Raw genomic sequence first — 20,168 nt, 5'->3', positions numbered from 1 at the left:
TGACCAAAGATCAAAGTATCAAACGTTACGAGCAGGTTTTGCCATGCGTAAGCCGCAACTTTGTTACCGAACAACTACGATCAATAATACTATAACAATATGATATAGGAACAATCAGAATCTATCTCTATTAAGCCGAGAAATCGGATAAAAGATCGTCTTGGATTGTGAACAATTTCGGTCGATTTTCGAATATTTCAAAACGAAATACATACAAACAAATAAATAAATATAACGTTATACAAATTTACCATTGTTGGCACGCAGAATACATGACAGAAGTGCGTGCGACTCGCGTGATCCTTAGTGATGTAGGCAAAATGTGTGAGATCGTCGGCATCCTGACAAGCACAGTGAATGTTGCGTATCTCATGTTCGCATATCGGCTCCTATTAAATCCACAAATTTAAAAAAAAATAAAAATAATGTATGTAAAAAATGATCACACATAGCTCGTTTTAAATTCTAAGGTTCTTAATCTTTGAACCACGACCTATTTTTCAGTAAGTACAACTTTTTATCTGTGAATATATATGAATTTTCTCAAACAATAAGATAAATGAAATTTTACGAGTTGACATTTTTGACTTTTTGACTTTTTGACTTTTGAACCTTAGTCTTGGAATCAAAATCAAGAACCCTTGGTACTTAACGAGATTTAAAATCTTACATTGGTCAATGTATTTAGAAAGCGAACGCCTCGATAAGAGATAGCAAGGATTATGTCAGGCGTGACTCTGGTGTCACGACAAGTCTTCTTAAGTTTCTGAATAGATTTCTTGGTAGACTCAGTGCCTCTTAACTCTTTCACAACGGTGGAGCCCAGGTACTGTGTAATTTTGAAAATAATACAAAGATACGCATCTTTTATTTATGTAAATGGCTAAACTTAATAAAAGTATATTATATGTATAAACAATTGAACTTACGTTGGCGACGTAAGTGACGCAACCAGTGACTAGAGCCTTGGGTTGATGCCTCCATTGCGTTTTCAAGGTAGATGGTACACCAAATAATAGTTCCGAGGGTGCTCTGATTTCGAGCTGTTCAGGAGCAGTAATCGCACCGTTGTGCGAACTTGGTCGCTGAGGTGGTTGTGGAGCTGGTCTGTTTTTGCGATGCCTAAGTGTACCCGTGTTCGTCGAATTTGGCACGGGTACCGGTACACTCCCATTACTTTCTCCCGTTGTTTCCGGCAATTTTTCTCGTATTTCCTCCTTCAGTTGTTGTATGTTTGTTTTCTACGGAAACCAATAACGACGAAACTATCGTCATTTCTACGTTTCCACTTTATTAAAAATACCCCGAACTATCGAAGATAGTTTTTTTTATCGCGCCATTATCGTAAATAAAATTCTAAATATATACGATTTCAATTTGATCTTAAATAAGTCCTTTTTCTTTAATTTATTAAATAAACGTGATGACCAAGTAACAATCATATTTTCATCTATGAATCGTATTGGACGATGTGAGGGGTATAACTCGAAAAGAAAGAAAAAAAAAACAAGTGCGTGTATGAGAGAAGAGAAGAGATCGAAGAACAAGTACCGTCTGAGAATGCATTTCCGTGTGCACTCGATGAGATTTTATTAGATCGCACCTTAATGTAATCGTAGCTAATTGGAGAGGTCGTATCGTAAAGCTTTCGCGTATAATGCGCAAACATGCGTACGCACTCGCGAAGATACAAACGCGTATCGAAGAGCAACCTTTCAGCCTGATCATTCGTGCGATGCTTAATATTTTTTGTTCGGAATCTTCCAGCGTATCAGACGACGTCAGGTATGTATAACCCCTAAAGCACCAGTATGGACCAGTCACCACCACCACCATCCATGAGCCCTTCGTTTCGCGCTCTCTTAATTAGCTCATTAAATTCCTCTAATATCCTTTCGTTGATGGGATTCGATCAACTTACCGACGACCTTCTTCTTCTCGAATTTATCCCTTAACGTGTGATAATCCTAACAAATTGGTCTCTTACGCTTTTCTGCTTGACGATCGACGAATGTCAATCGAATTCGACGCCTCCTACGTTTCGTTGATACCGTGCGCATCGTTCAACGAACCGATCGACCGATTCTCTCTCTCTCTCGTTTTCTTTTTACCTCTCTCTCTCTCTCTCTCTCTCTCTTTCCCGATTCCACGGCTCGAGTTCTCTTTTAATCACGCTTCCGAATTTTACCATATGAGGAATCCTGCGTCACATTCGTCAATACAATAGATTTTGTTATACGATGTTAGGTATAGATCGTTTGTTTCGAAAAACCGATCTTTCAATCTACAATTAATTTATAGAAATTCTTCATGAATTTATTAAAATCTCTTTTATATTATTTGACTAAATTGTTCATTTATTTCGTTATAGCTAAGTAATAATATTTTCTTTTTTCTTCGAATTATTGAACAAATTTACGTTGATACTTTATTAAATCGTAGTTTAATAAAAAATTATAATATAGTATTGATATGAAAACATATCACTTTTTATCTAATGAACAAATTTTGTCAATAACCTATTTTAAAACTAAAAAGAAATTTTTCAAATTTTGTAACATTCTGATGTTCGGTTGTTTTACCGCAGGTTTTGATAACTTTTCTTAAAGCTATACATAGATACCTTTTAATAAAGGATGCATTTTTGAATACTACTTACAAATAGTAACATATTCACAAAAGTAAATAATTTTGACATAACACACCGAAATAAAAAGCTACTTTCGACACAAGTGACTTAACTACACTACCGACCGAAAGTTTGGTTGTATGTCAACTAAAACTATTTCTTACCATACCATTTATATCTAACCGTAGTAAATGTAAACAATCTACGGTGACATCATCACCTCATTTCGTCGAAGACCTGATACTTGGAAACGAAAATAAAACTAAACGTCGAAGGTATTATAACGTGATAATATCATAAACAGTATTGATTACTAAGAAAGCACAATTATAATCTGAGAAACCGGATGAATATTGAAAATAATAAAGTCGTATAGAAAAAAGGGTGCAATAACAAAAGAATGTTAAAAAAGAATTAAACAAAAGTATATAATGGAAATGCAATAAATGTACATCAATTTTCGACCGGTAGCGTAAATAACGATATTAAACATGTTAAATTAGATTATTCGATGGTAATTTAAAAAAAGCTTGAAAAACAACTCATATATTAAAATAATTTGTAACTTACCAAGGTGTTTAGATCCTTATTAAGATCCTCCAGGTTAGGACCAGTGCCATTCCGCGTTTGAGGTCGAGGATTCGGTCCACTGACCGAAGCCAAAATTCGTTTTCGATGTGCCGGCTTTTGAATTTCTAATACTGCTGCCAACTCGACTTCCCAAATACGACTAACGCGATCCATGTCAGTGTAAAGATGTTTTCTAAAGGTTTCCATATAGTTCTCCATGTGAATGCTTTTCAACCATTCGTCCACGCTTTGACAGTGATTACCGAGACGTTTCTCCACACGTTTATTCAACAAACCAGCGGCGTCTATGATTATCGCACGTTCTTGATCACTATTAATTCCCATGTCTCTCAAGTCGGACTCATCCAGAACTCCATTCTTCAAATATAAGATTGAAATATTTAAATGAACAAACTTTTAAGAATATATACTATATACATACATATTTAAATACTTACTATAAACTCGAGATCATCAAAACCGTAGTCTATGAAAAGAGATTCGTAATCAGCGAGTCCTAAACTCGCTAACCATTGACCAATCGACGTGGAAACAATAGGACTACTGCTAGTATCAGAACTTAAACCTAGAAATAAGAAAATGAAAAATATATTCGACTATTATCATAATATTTTATCCATAAATAGATAGAATAGAATTAATTTATAATTTAAAATAATTAAAGTTCTGTATTAATCTTAAAAATGAATCATATGATTACCTAATCTCGTTTGGAATTCTTTTTCAAGTTCTGTAACAAAAACCGATTCTCGAACGAGTCCCGTACCGAAAGATGCCATTATCTCAGAAATTTTAGCCCATTCTTCTTGTTCATCGAAAGGACTCATTATGCTAAGAGATTTTTCGTCTCTCTCCCGATCCCTATCCGATAATCGGAAATTTACTTCGTCGTCTTCTGGACGCTCTCCACCACCACCTCCGCCACCCTCCCCGCCGGTTCCTATTCCGCATGCAGATTGTCCGTAAACGTTCCGCAAGCGGCGCAATGTACGCGGCCGCTCCGCCGTGACGGAACCCTTTAACAAACCTGTTGATAAGCACAACAAATAAAAATGAGTTGATGGATGATGATTGAGGAATTCCCAAATGTGATTTTTTTTGCCTTTTTTTTGGATTTTACTTTTCTATGAACAACTAACAATTTGAAAAACTTCATATTATTATATTTCACCGTTCCAATCATTGTTCTATTTATTGGTATTTATAAATTAAATTTAGAGATACAGAATAATAGAATAAAAAAATCGAATTTATTATGAATAATGGAATGAGAAAAGAAAATGTCATGAATTAATAAAAAGATATAGCTTCCATATCATTGATCGTGAATCTTATTATTCAATCGATAAATGTTTTCTAATACTTATTTAATAACCATAACTCACATACATAATTCATATATGCAACATTTACAATAACATTTATTGATAAATATCATACTTTAGACATAAGATAATCATCATTCGATGAGCACAAAAAATTATTATAACATTTAGAAAAAAAAACGAAACTTGACACACAAGAAGTACAATTCAAAAACATGATATAATCGTCAAAAGAATTTATCATTTATTATTTTCTCAAATGACGAAAAATTAAGTAAGTATTTCGAGAGAGAGAAAAAACGGAAAAGATTAAATCCTATGTTGTAGATATACAACATGTTCGATCAATGTTTCGATCAAATACGAACAATACATATGTTCATACTTGTGTTCTCACAGTGGAAAACGAATACGGATAAAAGGACGTCACACAGAAAAAATTTGTTTGAAGCCCGACGTCCCGTAAAAAAAGGGAGAGAAAGAGAATGTAAGAGAAAAAAAGAAAACGTTTCCGAGGGTCGAATGATTTACAGATACCAACATTTTTTTCCCTCTTTTTCTTGTCGGTCATTGGACAAGAATTTTCAAAAATATATAGATAGATATATAAAAATGTATATACCTAAAGACTCATACGCGCATACAAAATTACTCACAGTTGAGATGATACAGCTCTGTTAAAATCATACTCGTGAAAGAATGCAAATAGAAAAGCTTCGTTTTTTAAAATATTATACATATATAGTTTCTTAATGAGTTATAACCAAACTGGATAGTGGAATTAATAAGAAAAATAACGTTTTAAATAAAAATTCTACTGTATGATCATATTCTATCGTCTAATTAATTATTCATTATAAATTTACAAACTTTACGTTATGTATATTCGTGATGTTTACTACATACCATTAGATAAAAGAAATCAAATGTTCTATCAAGATCGATAAAAACATAATTACAAGCAGAATAAAAATATACTCGAACAGGAAAATATTGCAAAGTTTACTTGGAAGTTTTTGTGTGTACAATAAAAAGAAAAAGATATATATATATATATATATATATATATATATATATATACATATGTATATCTATTTCTATTTTTTTTCCCTTTGCATCACACGTAAATCGATATCACGTTCGTTCTACCATATAGTCAAGCATGAGTTAATTGCTACAAAAAATATAGATAATATTACGTAATAAATATTTATATTTTGAGTTGTTCTGCTTTTAAATATATTCGTCCATCTTGTCCAAATCCGATGGTTTTTCTTCTCACCTAGTTGCTATGTTATCTATGTATATACATATATATATCTGTTTATCGTAATATTCATTAGATGAAAATACCCTCCTACACTTGCTACCACTTGCTACCATTTGCTACCATTTGCTACGGTATACACAAAAAGCTTTATATAAAGATGCAAAATAATAATCCCATCCCCATTGAAGTTCGAGTTGAAATATACAAATTAAAATGCAAAAAACAAAAAATTAAAATAAAGAAAATAAAATAAAATAAAAAAAATTAAGTCTCTCTACTAATGACATCGGCTTGACAAAATGGCATCGCAAAAAAGGGAAGCCAGTGGGTATAGTCGTCTCGTATTCTCGTCAGCTATTCTGAAACATTATTTCCAGGAGAATAAAATGAATTTACGGTCGGAATGATCCCGACTTTCGTTTTTAAATCTAACAAGAACGAGATCGCAGCAATTTCTTCTCTTATATTTAAACATCGCGTCCTGATTTTCTCGCTGGCTTCGAGTAACTCCTTCAGCCCTCTATATCTCTCTTTCTCTTTCTCTCTCTCTCTCTCTCTCTCTCTCTCTCTCTCTCTTTCGTGTTTCTTTCTGCACTCGAGTTTTTCAGAAGCACTCTCTTTCATCGGTAGTGTGAGCAAGGGGAGGGTCCTTATTGTGGTCTCGCATTATTTTGCCGTCACGAAAAGACAATTCCTCGTTTTCAAACCGCGTCACAATCGGCGTTAGCGGCTTCGCGTCTCTGCCTGGAGAAGGAGGAAGAAGACAGAGAGAAAGAGAGAGAGAAAGAAAGAGTAAAGGAAGAACGAATGAGAGAAAGAGCTGCAAAAAGGAGACTCTTTCATACGAATTTCGCAAATGAGAATTCACTCGAATGCGCAAGTAGTTAGAAAGAAAGCACGAGAGAGAAGGAGAGAAAGAGAGAGAGAAAACTAGAAAGGAGGTGGTTGTAAGTAATAACCATATACGATGTCTGTGCTTTTCAAAAAAAAGCTTCGTGTCCTTTAATGCGCGAAGAAACATGACTAGTGACGTATATACATACATATATATCATATATGCAACCATACGTGTACTTATATACATATACGTACGTGTACCATACATATAAATATAACTTGTGTAAACTTGTGTATAGATGTTGTACACAGAATGAAAAGCTCATAAAAATACTAAATGGAGAAATGTGGTTTAGAGAGAAGAAGATGGAGCAGAAAGGGGTTCATATAAAGAAAAAGAAAGAGAAAGAGAGGGAGAGAGAGAGAAAGAGAGAGGAAAACTCTCGCGTCGCATTACAAGCAGCAAACATACGTAATTTTAATTAAAGCTCCATAACGAGAAAGCGTCGCTTGCTGTCAAGCCACCGACGTTATATTATGTAGGTAGTTATTCAAGTCATATACACAAATTACGTAAATCCTCATCATCGCACCCTCCTTCGCTGCTTTCTGCTCGCTCTACTTGTAGGGCGTGCACTCGCGCACGCACCTTCTTTCAATCCTTTTCTCAAACTTCCTTTTCTTCTTCTATCTCTGTATTCTTCTTTATATTATCCTTGTTCATCGCCCTATTTTTCCTCTCTATAGTTTATTATTTATAATTTTTGCTCTCATAAAAAAGTGATATCATAGATATAAGTGATATATGAAGTGATAAGACTTGACTTTAAAAAAAAATAATTTTTTACAATTTTCTAAATACCGTTGAATATATTCCTGTAATGTAAAGTATAACCTATTTGTTTAAATTGTTTTTTTTTTTGTTTTTTATTATTAAAAAACGTATGTATATTTGTATATACATATATTTTATATATATATATATATATATATATATATATTTTTTTTTTTTTTTTTTTCTTAGAATGTTACGACCGTGTAGATTTTATGCTATCATATACCTAATATCCGTGCATTTAACTTTAAATTGCAGCTATATTCGTTATTCGTCAACTAATTATACCATTCTTGAGAAAAACTATCAGACGGATAGATATTGTTTAGTTGCCTTCCCGCGTTCGCTGAATCATTCTTATCGGTCTTACATTTGAAAAGTTTTTTCCACGAACGATCACAATCGTATTGATAAAAACGTATGTATATATTCGTAATTAAGTACTTATAATCAAATAACATACCAATTGAAATTTACATTTGTTTTTCAAACTTATCCTTTCATCACAATGTAGATTATTTCTCACAATGTAGATTATTTCTCACAATGTAGATTATTAAGCAAAAAATATTATATATTGATCAATTTGAAATTATATAAATTTTTAATTACAAATCAAACGATAGACATTTACATACACAGATGAAAAAAAATAAAACTAAATCATTAGCTAGAACCGAGCTATCGTTCTGTTATAGTTTTACGACGTACGTACAGGAAACGTAAGGGGGAAACGAAGAATCTACGAACCAAAAGAAACATCGAACAACAGTTAAGATTTCTTCGATTCTTAAACAATAAATATTTTCTGTTACATTCTTCTTATATTTTATGTTCTCTTATTCGATTCGAAGAGGATCATCATCTTTACATTATAACGGGCGTTAACTTCCGCTTCTCTTAATTTACTTCTTCTTTTCTCCTATTCTATTTTACTCCCTTCCTTTAAAAGGATATATATGATACTGTCTATGAAAACCAGTCGGAAAATCTGCAACGATTTTGCTAACCCAACGATAGTCATAAACATTAAAAATTATTATCGCGTAAATAAGTGCTTCAAAAAGCGTATACGATGTTCCATGACCTAAGACTAGAAAAGGCCGAATCTCAGTTTGTATAAACGTTTATTTAACCCTTTGAATACTGAATTCTCTTGATCGAAATGGTTTGTAAGAAAGGAATAATTTATTTCTAACGTGAGTTCCGTTAATTGATTATACTAAATGCAGATAATTATAAATTATAACCGTTATTATCACAAATTATTATTATATAATACAAAAAAGTAGTTTTCAAGTATAATTTTAGTGTAACAAAACTCGAAACAATGATCGATACTGTATTATTTGAATTCGTATCAAAAAACAATTATATGCATCCACATTCCCATGCTAGTAACTTTTATTAAACGCATATGTATGTGTATGCGTGTGCTCATAGTACTAGAACGGTTAATACGAATCAACACCGTCCGATAGAAAAAAGTATAAATAATAGAACCGATCGCAGGGAAAAACATAAAAATATGACGGCTCTATTGTAAACGCGTTAAAAGATTATTATGCATATAAATATTATTAAAAAAATATTTGTATATTTAAATAATATCTAGAGAGATAATTTTAGATCGAACTATGTTTGTGAACGGTTGAAGCATTAATACTTCGGTATTTGTTACGAGCATATATGTATCAGCATCTATTAATATTAGTAACAGGGATCAACGAATCTTAACCGATGTGGTTCCTTGTCATATTATAGTTCTCGCTAACACCTGCTGCCAACGTAATCATTCGAGGAAGCTAGACAAAGAGAAATCTAACATGAAATTGCTGTATCATATAAGTCAATTAAAATTGATTCGGTTCATAACATGTTACGTATATTTCATTTGTTGCGATTTAATTGGTGTTAGACTCGTTCGCACGTAAATAGATTAGAATAGCAGATAACATCAGGTAGTAATCGTTCACGACTCTCAAGATGATTTATCTCAATGCATTACATTACCTTCCGCTCAGATAACAATCAGCCTCTAACATACGTTATGTCAAGTTTAAGTGGCAACGATTATGCGACGCGGTGATTCGTCGTCTACTTAACAGTTCAATGGAATAATAACAACGTCGTTAAGCCCTACTCTATATTATCTGAAATAAAACGACAAGTAGATAGAAAAATATTGAATTATCTGTCATATCTATTCCTTAATGTTAATTATTATCAACCGAATTATCTTAACGTAAAATATATATCATTGTAAAACACATTAGTTATGTCGCGTACAATTAGAAAGATTAATTTTTTTTATCAACTTTGTTGGACCTAATATACAGACTGAAGTAGATAATATTATCTGAATAATATCGGAACGCGCTGACCTTCATTTGCTATTTTAATCTATCACTGTCGAACATTTTCTATTTTTTAAAAGCTTACTAAATTTTAAACAAAAAATAAAATACAGTAGTAAGAAAAAAGCTAATGGTAGAAAAATCTTGTGCGGAACAGTTTTTCTTTTTTTTCAAATTTACACGTAAAAATTTTTCGATAATTCTTCGATAAAGATTCGCGATACCACAAACTCTCTCTGCTTATAAATATCCTAGGCAAAGCATCGACCGTAAATTGGAACGATGAGTAATCGAATTTGCCGCAAGTAAAAAACATATTCAGAAAACTGACGTTGACAGCCTGCTGCAAAATTCTGAATAGAAAGAAATTTTTTTTACCAGAAAATATTTCATATAATGTTAGAGCCAACATACTGTAAACATCGAACGATAAATTTCTTAAAAAAAAAAATAAAACTAAAAAAATAATAGCTCAAATGTTAATTAATCCGCATTTTTATCATAGTATTTAAAATCACGGTTACTTCGTGTAAAATAAAAAAATAAACGTTTCAATTTTTATTCTTTTATCAAAAAAATAATCTTTGAGTAAAAAAATCATTATGATGTATCTAAAATTTATCAAGTGACAAATATTTAACGATTCTTACAGTCAAATTGTAATGTCGCGGGTCTTGGGACAGCGAGCTTGAGCGCTAGAGACTAAAGTTAGAAACCCATCTAAGAATATCAGAATTGCGAGGCCAGAATAGACCAGAGGAATAACATTAAGTGAAAATCTACCGTTATTCGAATCTACAGAATTAACAAGAACGATGAAAGAAACTCGGTATTTTTATATCTATCGCATTCCTGTCCTCTATTTCTACATACAAATTCTCACAGTCACTCTCTTTGTAATTGGACGAGGATCGTTATTTACGTTAACAACTTTTATAACTACAACACTCCAAAAAAAGAGAAAATAATCTTTTCTTTTGAAAAGAACGAACGCCTTTAACACTTAAGGCTATTAATCCTATTTCTGATCCTTTAGAATGGAATTACAAAAAGAAAAGAAACAAAATGTAAGAACGTTATTAAAAAAAATATTTTAATGAAATCATACATCGATCATAGAAATATCATTCTATAGACGAATAATGTTGTTACAGGGAATATGCATAAGCAGATGAATTAAAAGTCATCAAGCCGTTTCTTCCAACTGGATTTATTCAGAAAGTACTCGACTTTCTTGAAGTGCATAGGTATATATATATATATATGCGGTATGTACGGTAGCTCTTGAAACATTAATTAACTACACGATATTGTTCTCGCAGGTCCAAAATGGAAGAGGACGAAGTGGTTCTTATTAGGACCTTGAATAAGTTCTCGCTGTTTCATCAAAGATGGCAATAGAAATATTCGGTGCTTGAAATTTAGAATGGTAATGCACTTGCAAGGAAGTACTGTATCTAACCTGAAATATCAGTGTATGATAGTTCACTTTAGTGTAAACAAAGTAATTTTTTATTAGTTTTGAAAATGTCTACTTTCGTGCCAACTAAAGTGTATTTGCGGGGAATTTTATTGCACTACTTTATTCAAAAGAAATCGGCAGCTGAAGCACATAGAATTCTTGTTGAGACTTACGGTGACAATGCTCTGTCGGATACGACATGCAGAGACTGGTTTCGACGCTTCAAAAATAATGATTTTGAACTTGAGGATAAAGAACGTTCTGGCGCACCAAAAAAATTTCAAGACAAAAAATTGGAGGAATTACTCGATGAAGACCGATCTCAGACTCTAGCAGAACTTGGAAAAACATTAACAGTTGATGAGTAAACTATTCCAAAACGTTTAAAAATGTTAGGAATGATCCAGAAGCAAGGACATTGGGTGCCATATGAATTGAAGCCAAGAGACATCGTACGGCGTTTTGTCACGTGTGAACTACTGCTTCAACGGCAGTAAAGAAAAGGTTTCTTGCACCGTATCGTGACTAGCGATGAAAAATGGATACACTATGATAATCCAAAGCGTAGAAAATCATGGTGTAAGCCTGGCCATGCATCAACATTGTCCGCAAAACCAAATATCCATGGTTCGAAGCTTCTTCTCTGTATTTGGTGGGATCAGCAGGGTGTAATTTATTATGAGCTGCTCAAACCGAATGAGACTATCACGGGTGATCGCTATCGACTTCAATTGATGCGTTTGAGTTGAGCCCTAAAAGAAAAACGGCCGCTATTCGAGAAGAGACACGACAAAGTGATTTTGTTACATGACAACGCCCGGCCTCATGTTGCAAAACCAGTGAAAACCTACCTGGAAACGTTTCGATGGGAAGTTCTACCCCATCCGCCGTATTCACCTGACATAGCCCCTTCCGATTTTCACCTATTCCGTTCGATGGCACATGGCTTAGCTGAGCAGCGTTTTCATTCTTACGAAGAAGCTAAAAAATGGGTCGATTCTTGGATAGCCTCAAAAGACATGTCGTTTTTCCAACGCGGAATTCATATACTGCCAGAAAGATGGGAGAAAGTGGTCTCTAGTGATGGATAATACTTTCAATAAAACATTTTTGTTCCTCATATTTTAAATAAAGTTTTTATTTTGTAAAAAAAACAGTGAGAACTTATTCAAGGTCTTAATAAGACAAAAGATGTAAGTGAAGAGAAAGAAGAGAAGAAGAAAAAAGAAAGAAAAGAATAGAAATAAAAAAGGAAAAACTGCATAATCCTCACCTCGAACAGAGAAAGTAATACCTATATACTCGTGTTGTCCTCGCGACGTGACGTAATCTGTGTCGTTGTACCGTGCAAACTATTATTACGTCAAGGGAACGTAAGGAGCAACAAGTATCGCGGTTTTTGCGAAGCACGTCAGGAACTTCGAACACGCGATATACTTGCCGAGTGCACGTGGCATGACTGAACACACGAATACACAAGCGATTGCTCCAGTGTATATACGTATATACACACACGATACTAACGTTAAAGAAAGATTGCACATTTGGAAATAGTAGAAGCAAAGGAAGAAGATAGTCTCTTCGTTCTCATTCTCACACATACTCACATACATTCACACATGCTCTTTCTCTCTTTCTCTCTCTTTCTTTCTTTCTCAGTATCACAGATGTGCATACGTTTATCTCATACTCGTCCTTCTCCTCGGTCAACTTTCTCATCTCTTTCTCTCACTCAGTAATTCTCTTAACTTCGAGAAGATCCGCTTCACTCCTCCTTCGACTCTGTAAACAGTTCTTATCCTTCTCTTTCTCTTTCTCTTGCATTTTATTTTGCATATAACCATCTCTTTTCTTTCGAGCGTTAAGAAGGTAAAAGATAGATAGAAAGAGAAGGTCGAACGAGTTGCATCTCCTTTTATCCTCGGAGAGGGAACGAACGAAGAAAGAGCAACGAACAACGGTCGAGTTTTTCAATGCGACACGCCCTGAACGAGACTAACTTGGTTCACCACCTGTCTTTCTATCTACATATCCTCGATCAATGCAGGATCGAACATACCCATCGAACGTCTTTCTCGAGCTAGACGGTGCACGTGGCTTCCACCTGCTCCTCCTTCTTCTCCACCTCCTCCTTCCTTCTCCGTGAATTATCAGTTTCCTCTTTGACGATAGAAAAACTCAGAGATATCCTCGACACCCCCACTTTCCTGAGAACGGAGGTTTTACGAGGACAACTTTGTAAAATTGCTTCTCCATCTCTCTAGATATCTCTTTCTCTCTCTATCTCTCTCTCACACTCTTCGCCGAGACGACATTCTTTCTACATACGTCGACTCGACTTCTTGGCTCCAACTACAGTCCAATAGAATCAGCTGACTCCCAATGTAAAAAGATATATTACTTGTTTCGATCTCCTTTATCGATATTTCCTTCTTTTTCAAAAAAAAAAAAAAAATGATCACACTTTCAAACGAACGTTTCGACCTTTCTTTTGCATTTTTCACGTACAAAAACGATTCTATGTGAAACAAACAAAATGATTTAAAACGTTTCTTTAGATCTTGTGAGGCTCAGACTAAACTCTTAGCCGATGTGTCGCGAGGCTGTTTAACGAGACGACTAATTCGAACGTGTTAGGTCCACGAGCACAAATGAGGAACAGTAGAAAGGAGGAGGAGGAGAAGGAAAAGGAGGAGGAGGAGGTGTGGTGGTGGTGGTAGTGGCAGTAGAAGAGGAGGACGAAGAAGAGAAGGAGAAGACCTCGACACCCGCACTACTGTCTGTCTGACAATACGCTTGTGAGAAGGACAGAAAGTGAGAGTGAGAAGGCACGAGAAGAGAAGAGAAGAGAAGAGAAGAGAAAGAGTGCGAGAATGACCCCTTCTCCGTTTAAACGTATTTGTGTTTGTTTGTCAGTGAGCGGTCCGATCGTCATAAAGAGGAAAAGAGAAAGAGAGAGGGAGAGAGATAGAGAGAAAGCAAGAGAGGGAGAGCTAGTGGCCGGAGCAAGAACGTGCAAGTAGTATGGAAAGATGACCCCAGATATGGGACTAGCACTCGACGGGACCCCGGACCGAATCGCACTGCGTTGTGTCGAGTCCAAACCCAGGGCCCTGACCGATCGTTTAACCAGAGAGGGACTACTCTCTCTCCCTTCCTCTTCCTTCCTTCCTTCCTTCCACCTCCGCCCAAGCCTCTCTACGTGGGATCGTGCTGCCACAACCTGCGAGACAACTTGCATTCCAAATTTATGCACCGTGCACGCATCGCGTGTTTTCGAAATAAGAACGAGAATTTCTCTTGCAAAATACGATGACTTTTTCATATCGCAAAAAAATTTTTTTACGAGTAAACGTTCGTTACTTTGTACGTTCATTTTATGATTTTTGAACGATTTCTTATCGAACTGTACGTCATTTTATTGTTGATTATTTCTATAATAATGATAATAATATTGAGAAGTTCTATAACTAAATGCTAATTTATTTCATTTTACAAATACACGAACCTTACTTAGTTTTATTTGATTATTTTCTGGTATGCTATTGTATATCACGAAAAGAAGAAAAAGATTGTGACATCAGCGAGAATATTGGAAATATTATTTTTTAACTAAACACGGATATAATAGTTTGATAGAGAAAAGTTAAGGATGTGTATTTCTTTGTTGTGCATCTACGTGACTAGTCAATACGATTAGATCTCTTTAGAGGTTCTTTCATAGTATCGCGAATATAAGTTTGATCGAAGAATGCTTTAACCGAGCGATTATGCTGAGGAAAAGATTTCTTAAAAGATTTATCCACCTTTCTTGTTCCGCCATCGATGTCTCCTAGGTAACATGCCGAGCATGATATCTTAAATATTTCCTCACGAGTATTTTCATTGGATTTACCAGTGATTTGTTATTTTTTAACAAATTTATTAATGTATCGGATATACGATTCTATTGAACAAATTTCCTTTGTATTCGTTCTACCAGAAATCACGTGAAGATTTTTGTATTATTTTTTTAAATAATAATAATTTCATTAATGATAATTTTATTAACGTTTAAGAAGATTTGAACTACAAATACTCTTGCGTACTTTTCATTAAATTATTTGGACTGTTTAATTTTGAAGTATTGCACAAAATCGTAAAGAATTGAAATGGTGTAAATGTGAGCTAAAAATAAGGCTGTTTTATCACAAGGTTGACAATTTAGGCGATTAACACTGATGTGAGTATCCGAGAGCTCAGGGATCTCGAAAAACCTTGACACGACCCTGACAAGAAGAATTGAATGACACAGGCAACGCAATGAATACTGCTGCCGTACGAAGAATATGCTTACAGATGGTAAATGTCGCTTCTAACTGACCAGACATGGTCATTGTGATGTTAATGAACGCAGGAAGAAGCATTTTTGATCAAGTAAATCAACTGCCTTTTTTTTTTTAAATACACATAGATATAACTCAAAATTTTGAAAACGACACATTTCAAATATCGTTTTATAAATTTTGAAATGTTACAAATTGAAAATTTAATTGAAAATTTAATTAAATTTAAATAACATATGAATAAAATTTAAATTATCAAAAATATATATACGTAAATCAAATATTGATACGAAACTATGAAAATATTGATATAAATATGTGTATAAGATAAAAATCGAGGTAGAATTTGATATGTATTTATAAGTAAAAATGGTCTAATAAATTTTAATTAAGTGCCTTAACGTTAGGTTACAACAGAAGATTATATCCGATATCTCGTTAGAGTTAATAACATAATTAATTACTCTTCATTATGAGAAGTCTCTTAAGTTCTTCATTTTTTAAGAAACGACTCATAGAATATCAAAATACATAACTACATACATGACAATGATAAATCGATCGTCGCACTAAATAAATATAAAAATTATATTCATTGATTAAGGATAAAATTTAAAAATATACTGCGAATAGTATTGTATATCATTGTATTATGATAAGTATATTTGGAAATTTAATTAAAATCATTCTCGAATTAAACGATCCTCTTTTTGTGAAGAGAGGACGTCGTCCAAAGTAATAGCAATGAACGTATATATATTAATACAAATACATTGAAACCATCGAAAGACGAGGTCTTCTTCGTTGCGTGTGAGTCACAACCCAACGATCCAAACATTCCTGTGTGATGTCATAATATGTGTTCCCGAGCATACAACAGTATCACTAGTTTTTTCGCGCTACGAAAAATCGCTACTCGTGACGAGTATGTTCTATATACCGATTAATTAATCTCAACTACGAAAGTATTAAATGTAGCCTAAATTACTTAGAGATATCGTCGAAACTGATGTCACGTTTACGTGATACTTTTACATAGTTTTTTACCTTAATCGATTTCACAGAATATTTTTACAATCACACTTTTCTCATTAACAATAACTATTTTCTATAGTAAAAATATGATTTATCTTTACAATATTAAATATAAATTAAGAATATAATTTCTCAATAATGATCAAATAAATACGAAAATTCGTTCGGTATATGTATGGATCTGGAAAGACCTATTACGCCATTATGCGATATAATACTAGGAGACTAACGAAGTTGAATTAATAATTATATCATTGATGAGTCATCGTAACAAGTTGTGCGAATGCCAGAACATCCTTTCGCGCGAATGATAATTTCAAATTCTCGAAATCCGTTAAGCCAAAATATCATATTCTTGTATTTATTCTACAACAAAACGTAAACACGTATTGTAAACTTCGAATTATATGATATTTTTTTATATATATGGTAATTCTTAAAAATATTTAAAATTGTATTCTAATTCTCCCGTATAATCCCTTGGTCATAGCACCCGTATTTTTTCCTCTGTACGTTAGATAAAGTATACCACCCATGCGTGTTACTAGGAACTGGTCGAGATAGAAGCTTTACCTTACGAGATAAGAGAGTTTGAAGAAACGCAGTCTTTTGGATATACCACAGTTCGCTGAGCTAACAATGAATCTTTGGAATACGTTATACGAGAATTCGAGATAATCGAAAGTATAGTTATATATGTGTATATATACGAATTCACTACTAAAAATAAAAAAAACAAAAATGTAGATATTCAATCCATGTTGAGGAAACAAGAGAAATCTCTAACGCGATTTATATTTCACTTATCTACACAAATATATTATATTCCATCATTTATACTCAATCATTTGAAGGCCAAACATTTAAAACAATAAAAGCGTATGATAATAAATCATCTTGTTCGAAACTAATGGGAAAATTATTATTGAATAAAAGAGAAATGTGTTCGAATATTGGAAATAAAGAACAATAGAAATTATATTGACAAAGAAAATAAAAGAAATAATCAGTTCATTCAAAGCAGTAGTACTTAAAGCTCTGTCTCTGTATAAGTGTATCCGGGCGAAGTGCTTAAAAGAATTAAAGTGGCCAAGAAAGAGATCGGTACTCCGTGACAAGAGGAGTTTCCCTATTGAAGCTAAACGGTTGCACTTTACAGAAGAGAACGTTAACGTTGTGTTACATTGTGAAACAAAAAGAATAGAAGAACGAAGCACTGTTGTTGTGTGTGTGTGCTATATCACATTACTCACCAACTTCGCGCCATTATGTTTAAAATGCGCGCGCGTTCAAGCCGGCTGCCCAATGACACCCGCTACCGGATGTCGTAACGTAGTTTGTCTTATTGTCGCTAAACCCCCATTAAAATTCTCTTGGCATCATTCTGACGCCAAAACCGACGTACACGTTTCTTTGCAAAAGTCATCATGAAAAAAACCGTTTATCATCCCCCAATCGAGAGAATCAATCGTTCGCGTTTAATGATAATTTCAATCTATTTTCCTTTTATTCAAAAATTAACTTTTAATTAAAATGTTAGATAATTTAAAAGATAATATTCGTTTCGTATATTATTTCGATATTATCGATAAATTGATAAGCGAGAATTCACTTGCTTGTTTCGATAAAGAGTCAAACATTTGATCCCGAAAGAGCAACCGATTCATAACCTACGACAAATGTACAACACGACGAGAATTATTTCGTGATAAATGAAAAGAGAAACGCATGTATGATTCAGCTATATATTATATGTACGTCGAAGGAGAGAAAAAAAAGAAAATATATAAACGAATACGATTATCTCGAATGTGTTTAAGCGTATGTAAATCTTTCTAACGACGTGTGTAATTTGTAGAAAAAGAAAAAGAAGCAAAGATTAAAAAGAAATAAGTAAAATACTAAACTACCGTACGATGAGCGATAACTCGTTAAGAGGCGGAAACTAACGCGTCGATAAGTACACGGACAGTTCGTGTCCTTGTGGTGTGGTAAAATGTCCGGCAATGAACTATCGCATTGCAAAATGTGAAAGCGATTAAAATTCCAACCGACGGACGATTCTCTTTCTCTTTCTCTCTCTCTCTCTCTCACACACACACACACACACACATCACACTCTCTTTCTTTCTTTCTATGTTCTCCGCTACTTCTATGAAGTGTTCTTCTCCTCGTGACTCTCCTTCTTTAGCTTCAAGTTACGTGAGAAGAATGGTATAGATTCAAAAAGTGATATCTCACTTTTATTTTTTTTAATAATGAAAATAAATAATTTCAAAACATTATTGTAACATACGATTACCCATTGACTTTTCTCTTATTTCACCACACGAAAACAATACACATTTGTTCGATGTTACTATTTTTATCAGAGAAATATAACAAATACCTAATTAATCGATAAACGATTGAAGAACGAGGAACGAAAACAACGCTTAGCCGGTCGAAGCGTCGTATACCTACTAACTCTCCTGAGACAGAAAATCGTCGTGTCTGTCCGCTGTCAGATAAGAATATCTATCGTCAGCCATCCACGCCTCTACCGTATATACATATATATAATACGTACACGTATGTGTCCTTACGTATTATATACAACACTTAGGTATAAAAACATGTGTATGTTTTTTTCTCTTGTGTGTACGTTACACGTTTATCTATACGTGTAGAAAAACATATAAAAAGCAAATATGTATGCGAGAATAAGGAGTCCTACAGGTAAAACGATACATTCTATATTGTCGTCATTAGTCGTTCTAAATGTAACAATTATAATGTTACCGAACGTATACAAAACATCAATATCGGTGACACTTCGATACGCGTGCGAAAAATCTTGTTAAGGAAAACGTAACGTAACGCGGAATTTGCTAATATCAATCTAACGAAATTATGCGATATTATAAAATTTAAAAATAATAAAAAGAAAAAAAAAGACAAGTAGTAATTGATCATTTTGATAGTGAGCAAATTGTTATTTGATTCAATAGGCTAATAGAGCAATCATAAAATGATTATAAACGATTTGTAAATATGTTGTAATGATTATTTCAAAATAAAAAAGAAAAAATACAAACGTATAATTGATGTTATTTATGCAATAATCTCACCTTGCCCTAGTTGAATCGACCGAGATTCATCTATCGTGATGATTTCTTAGATTATCTCAGTAATAATGTATAAATTATTTCTTTATTACAACACTTGATCGCTTATGATTTAATGACACACTAGTGTCGTGTGAGTTTGAACTCTATGTTGAATGTATCGTTTATTAAGTCGTAAAATTGTTAAATAATGACAATTTTAATTGTCTAAATATTATACATATATCTTACTTGTGTATTTACAAATATTTGGAGAAACCACGTATATATTTGTCAGCTTTGTAGGTATAAAAGCATAATTAAATAAATACAATTAAATTGGCATTAAATATTTATCGAGCTTTACTGATAAGATAAATTTCAAATTTTCTGAGTGCGTTTAGAGAAGAAAAATA

At 33.5% G+C, this 20,168-nt stretch overlaps 1 protein-coding gene across 5 annotated transcripts in view; it reads right to left on the bottom strand.

Annotated features, from left to right (window-relative positions):
* The window catches only part of LOC107069286 (ankyrin repeat and sterile alpha motif domain-containing protein 1B), a 114,164-nt gene that overhangs the window by 61,641 nt on the left and 32,355 nt on the right, over positions 1-20,168 (bottom strand). For all 5 annotated transcript variants that reach the window (XM_089170231.1, XM_089170230.1, XM_015326481.2 and 2 more), the window contains 6 exons: positions 3,921-4,247; positions 3,658-3,785; positions 3,200-3,577; positions 930-1,241; positions 671-829; positions 252-389 (listed from right to left, as the gene is read on the bottom strand). In XM_089170231.1, the coding sequence (XP_089026357.1) occupies positions 252-389; positions 671-829; positions 930-1,241; positions 3,200-3,577; positions 3,658-3,785; positions 3,921-4,247 (1,442 nt within the window). The remainder of the gene's footprint in view (positions 1-251; positions 390-670; positions 830-929; positions 1,242-3,199; positions 3,578-3,657; positions 3,786-3,920; positions 4,248-20,168) is intronic.

This window comes from Polistes dominula, unplaced genomic scaffold, assembly GCF_049000335.1.
Source record: "Polistes dominula isolate Pdom_NZ unplaced genomic scaffold, Pdom_raw_medaka contig_15, whole genome shotgun sequence".
Lineage (NCBI taxonomy): Eukaryota > Metazoa > Arthropoda > Insecta > Hymenoptera > Vespidae > Polistes > Polistes dominula.
This window is presented reverse-complemented; position numbering and strand designations above follow the sequence as displayed.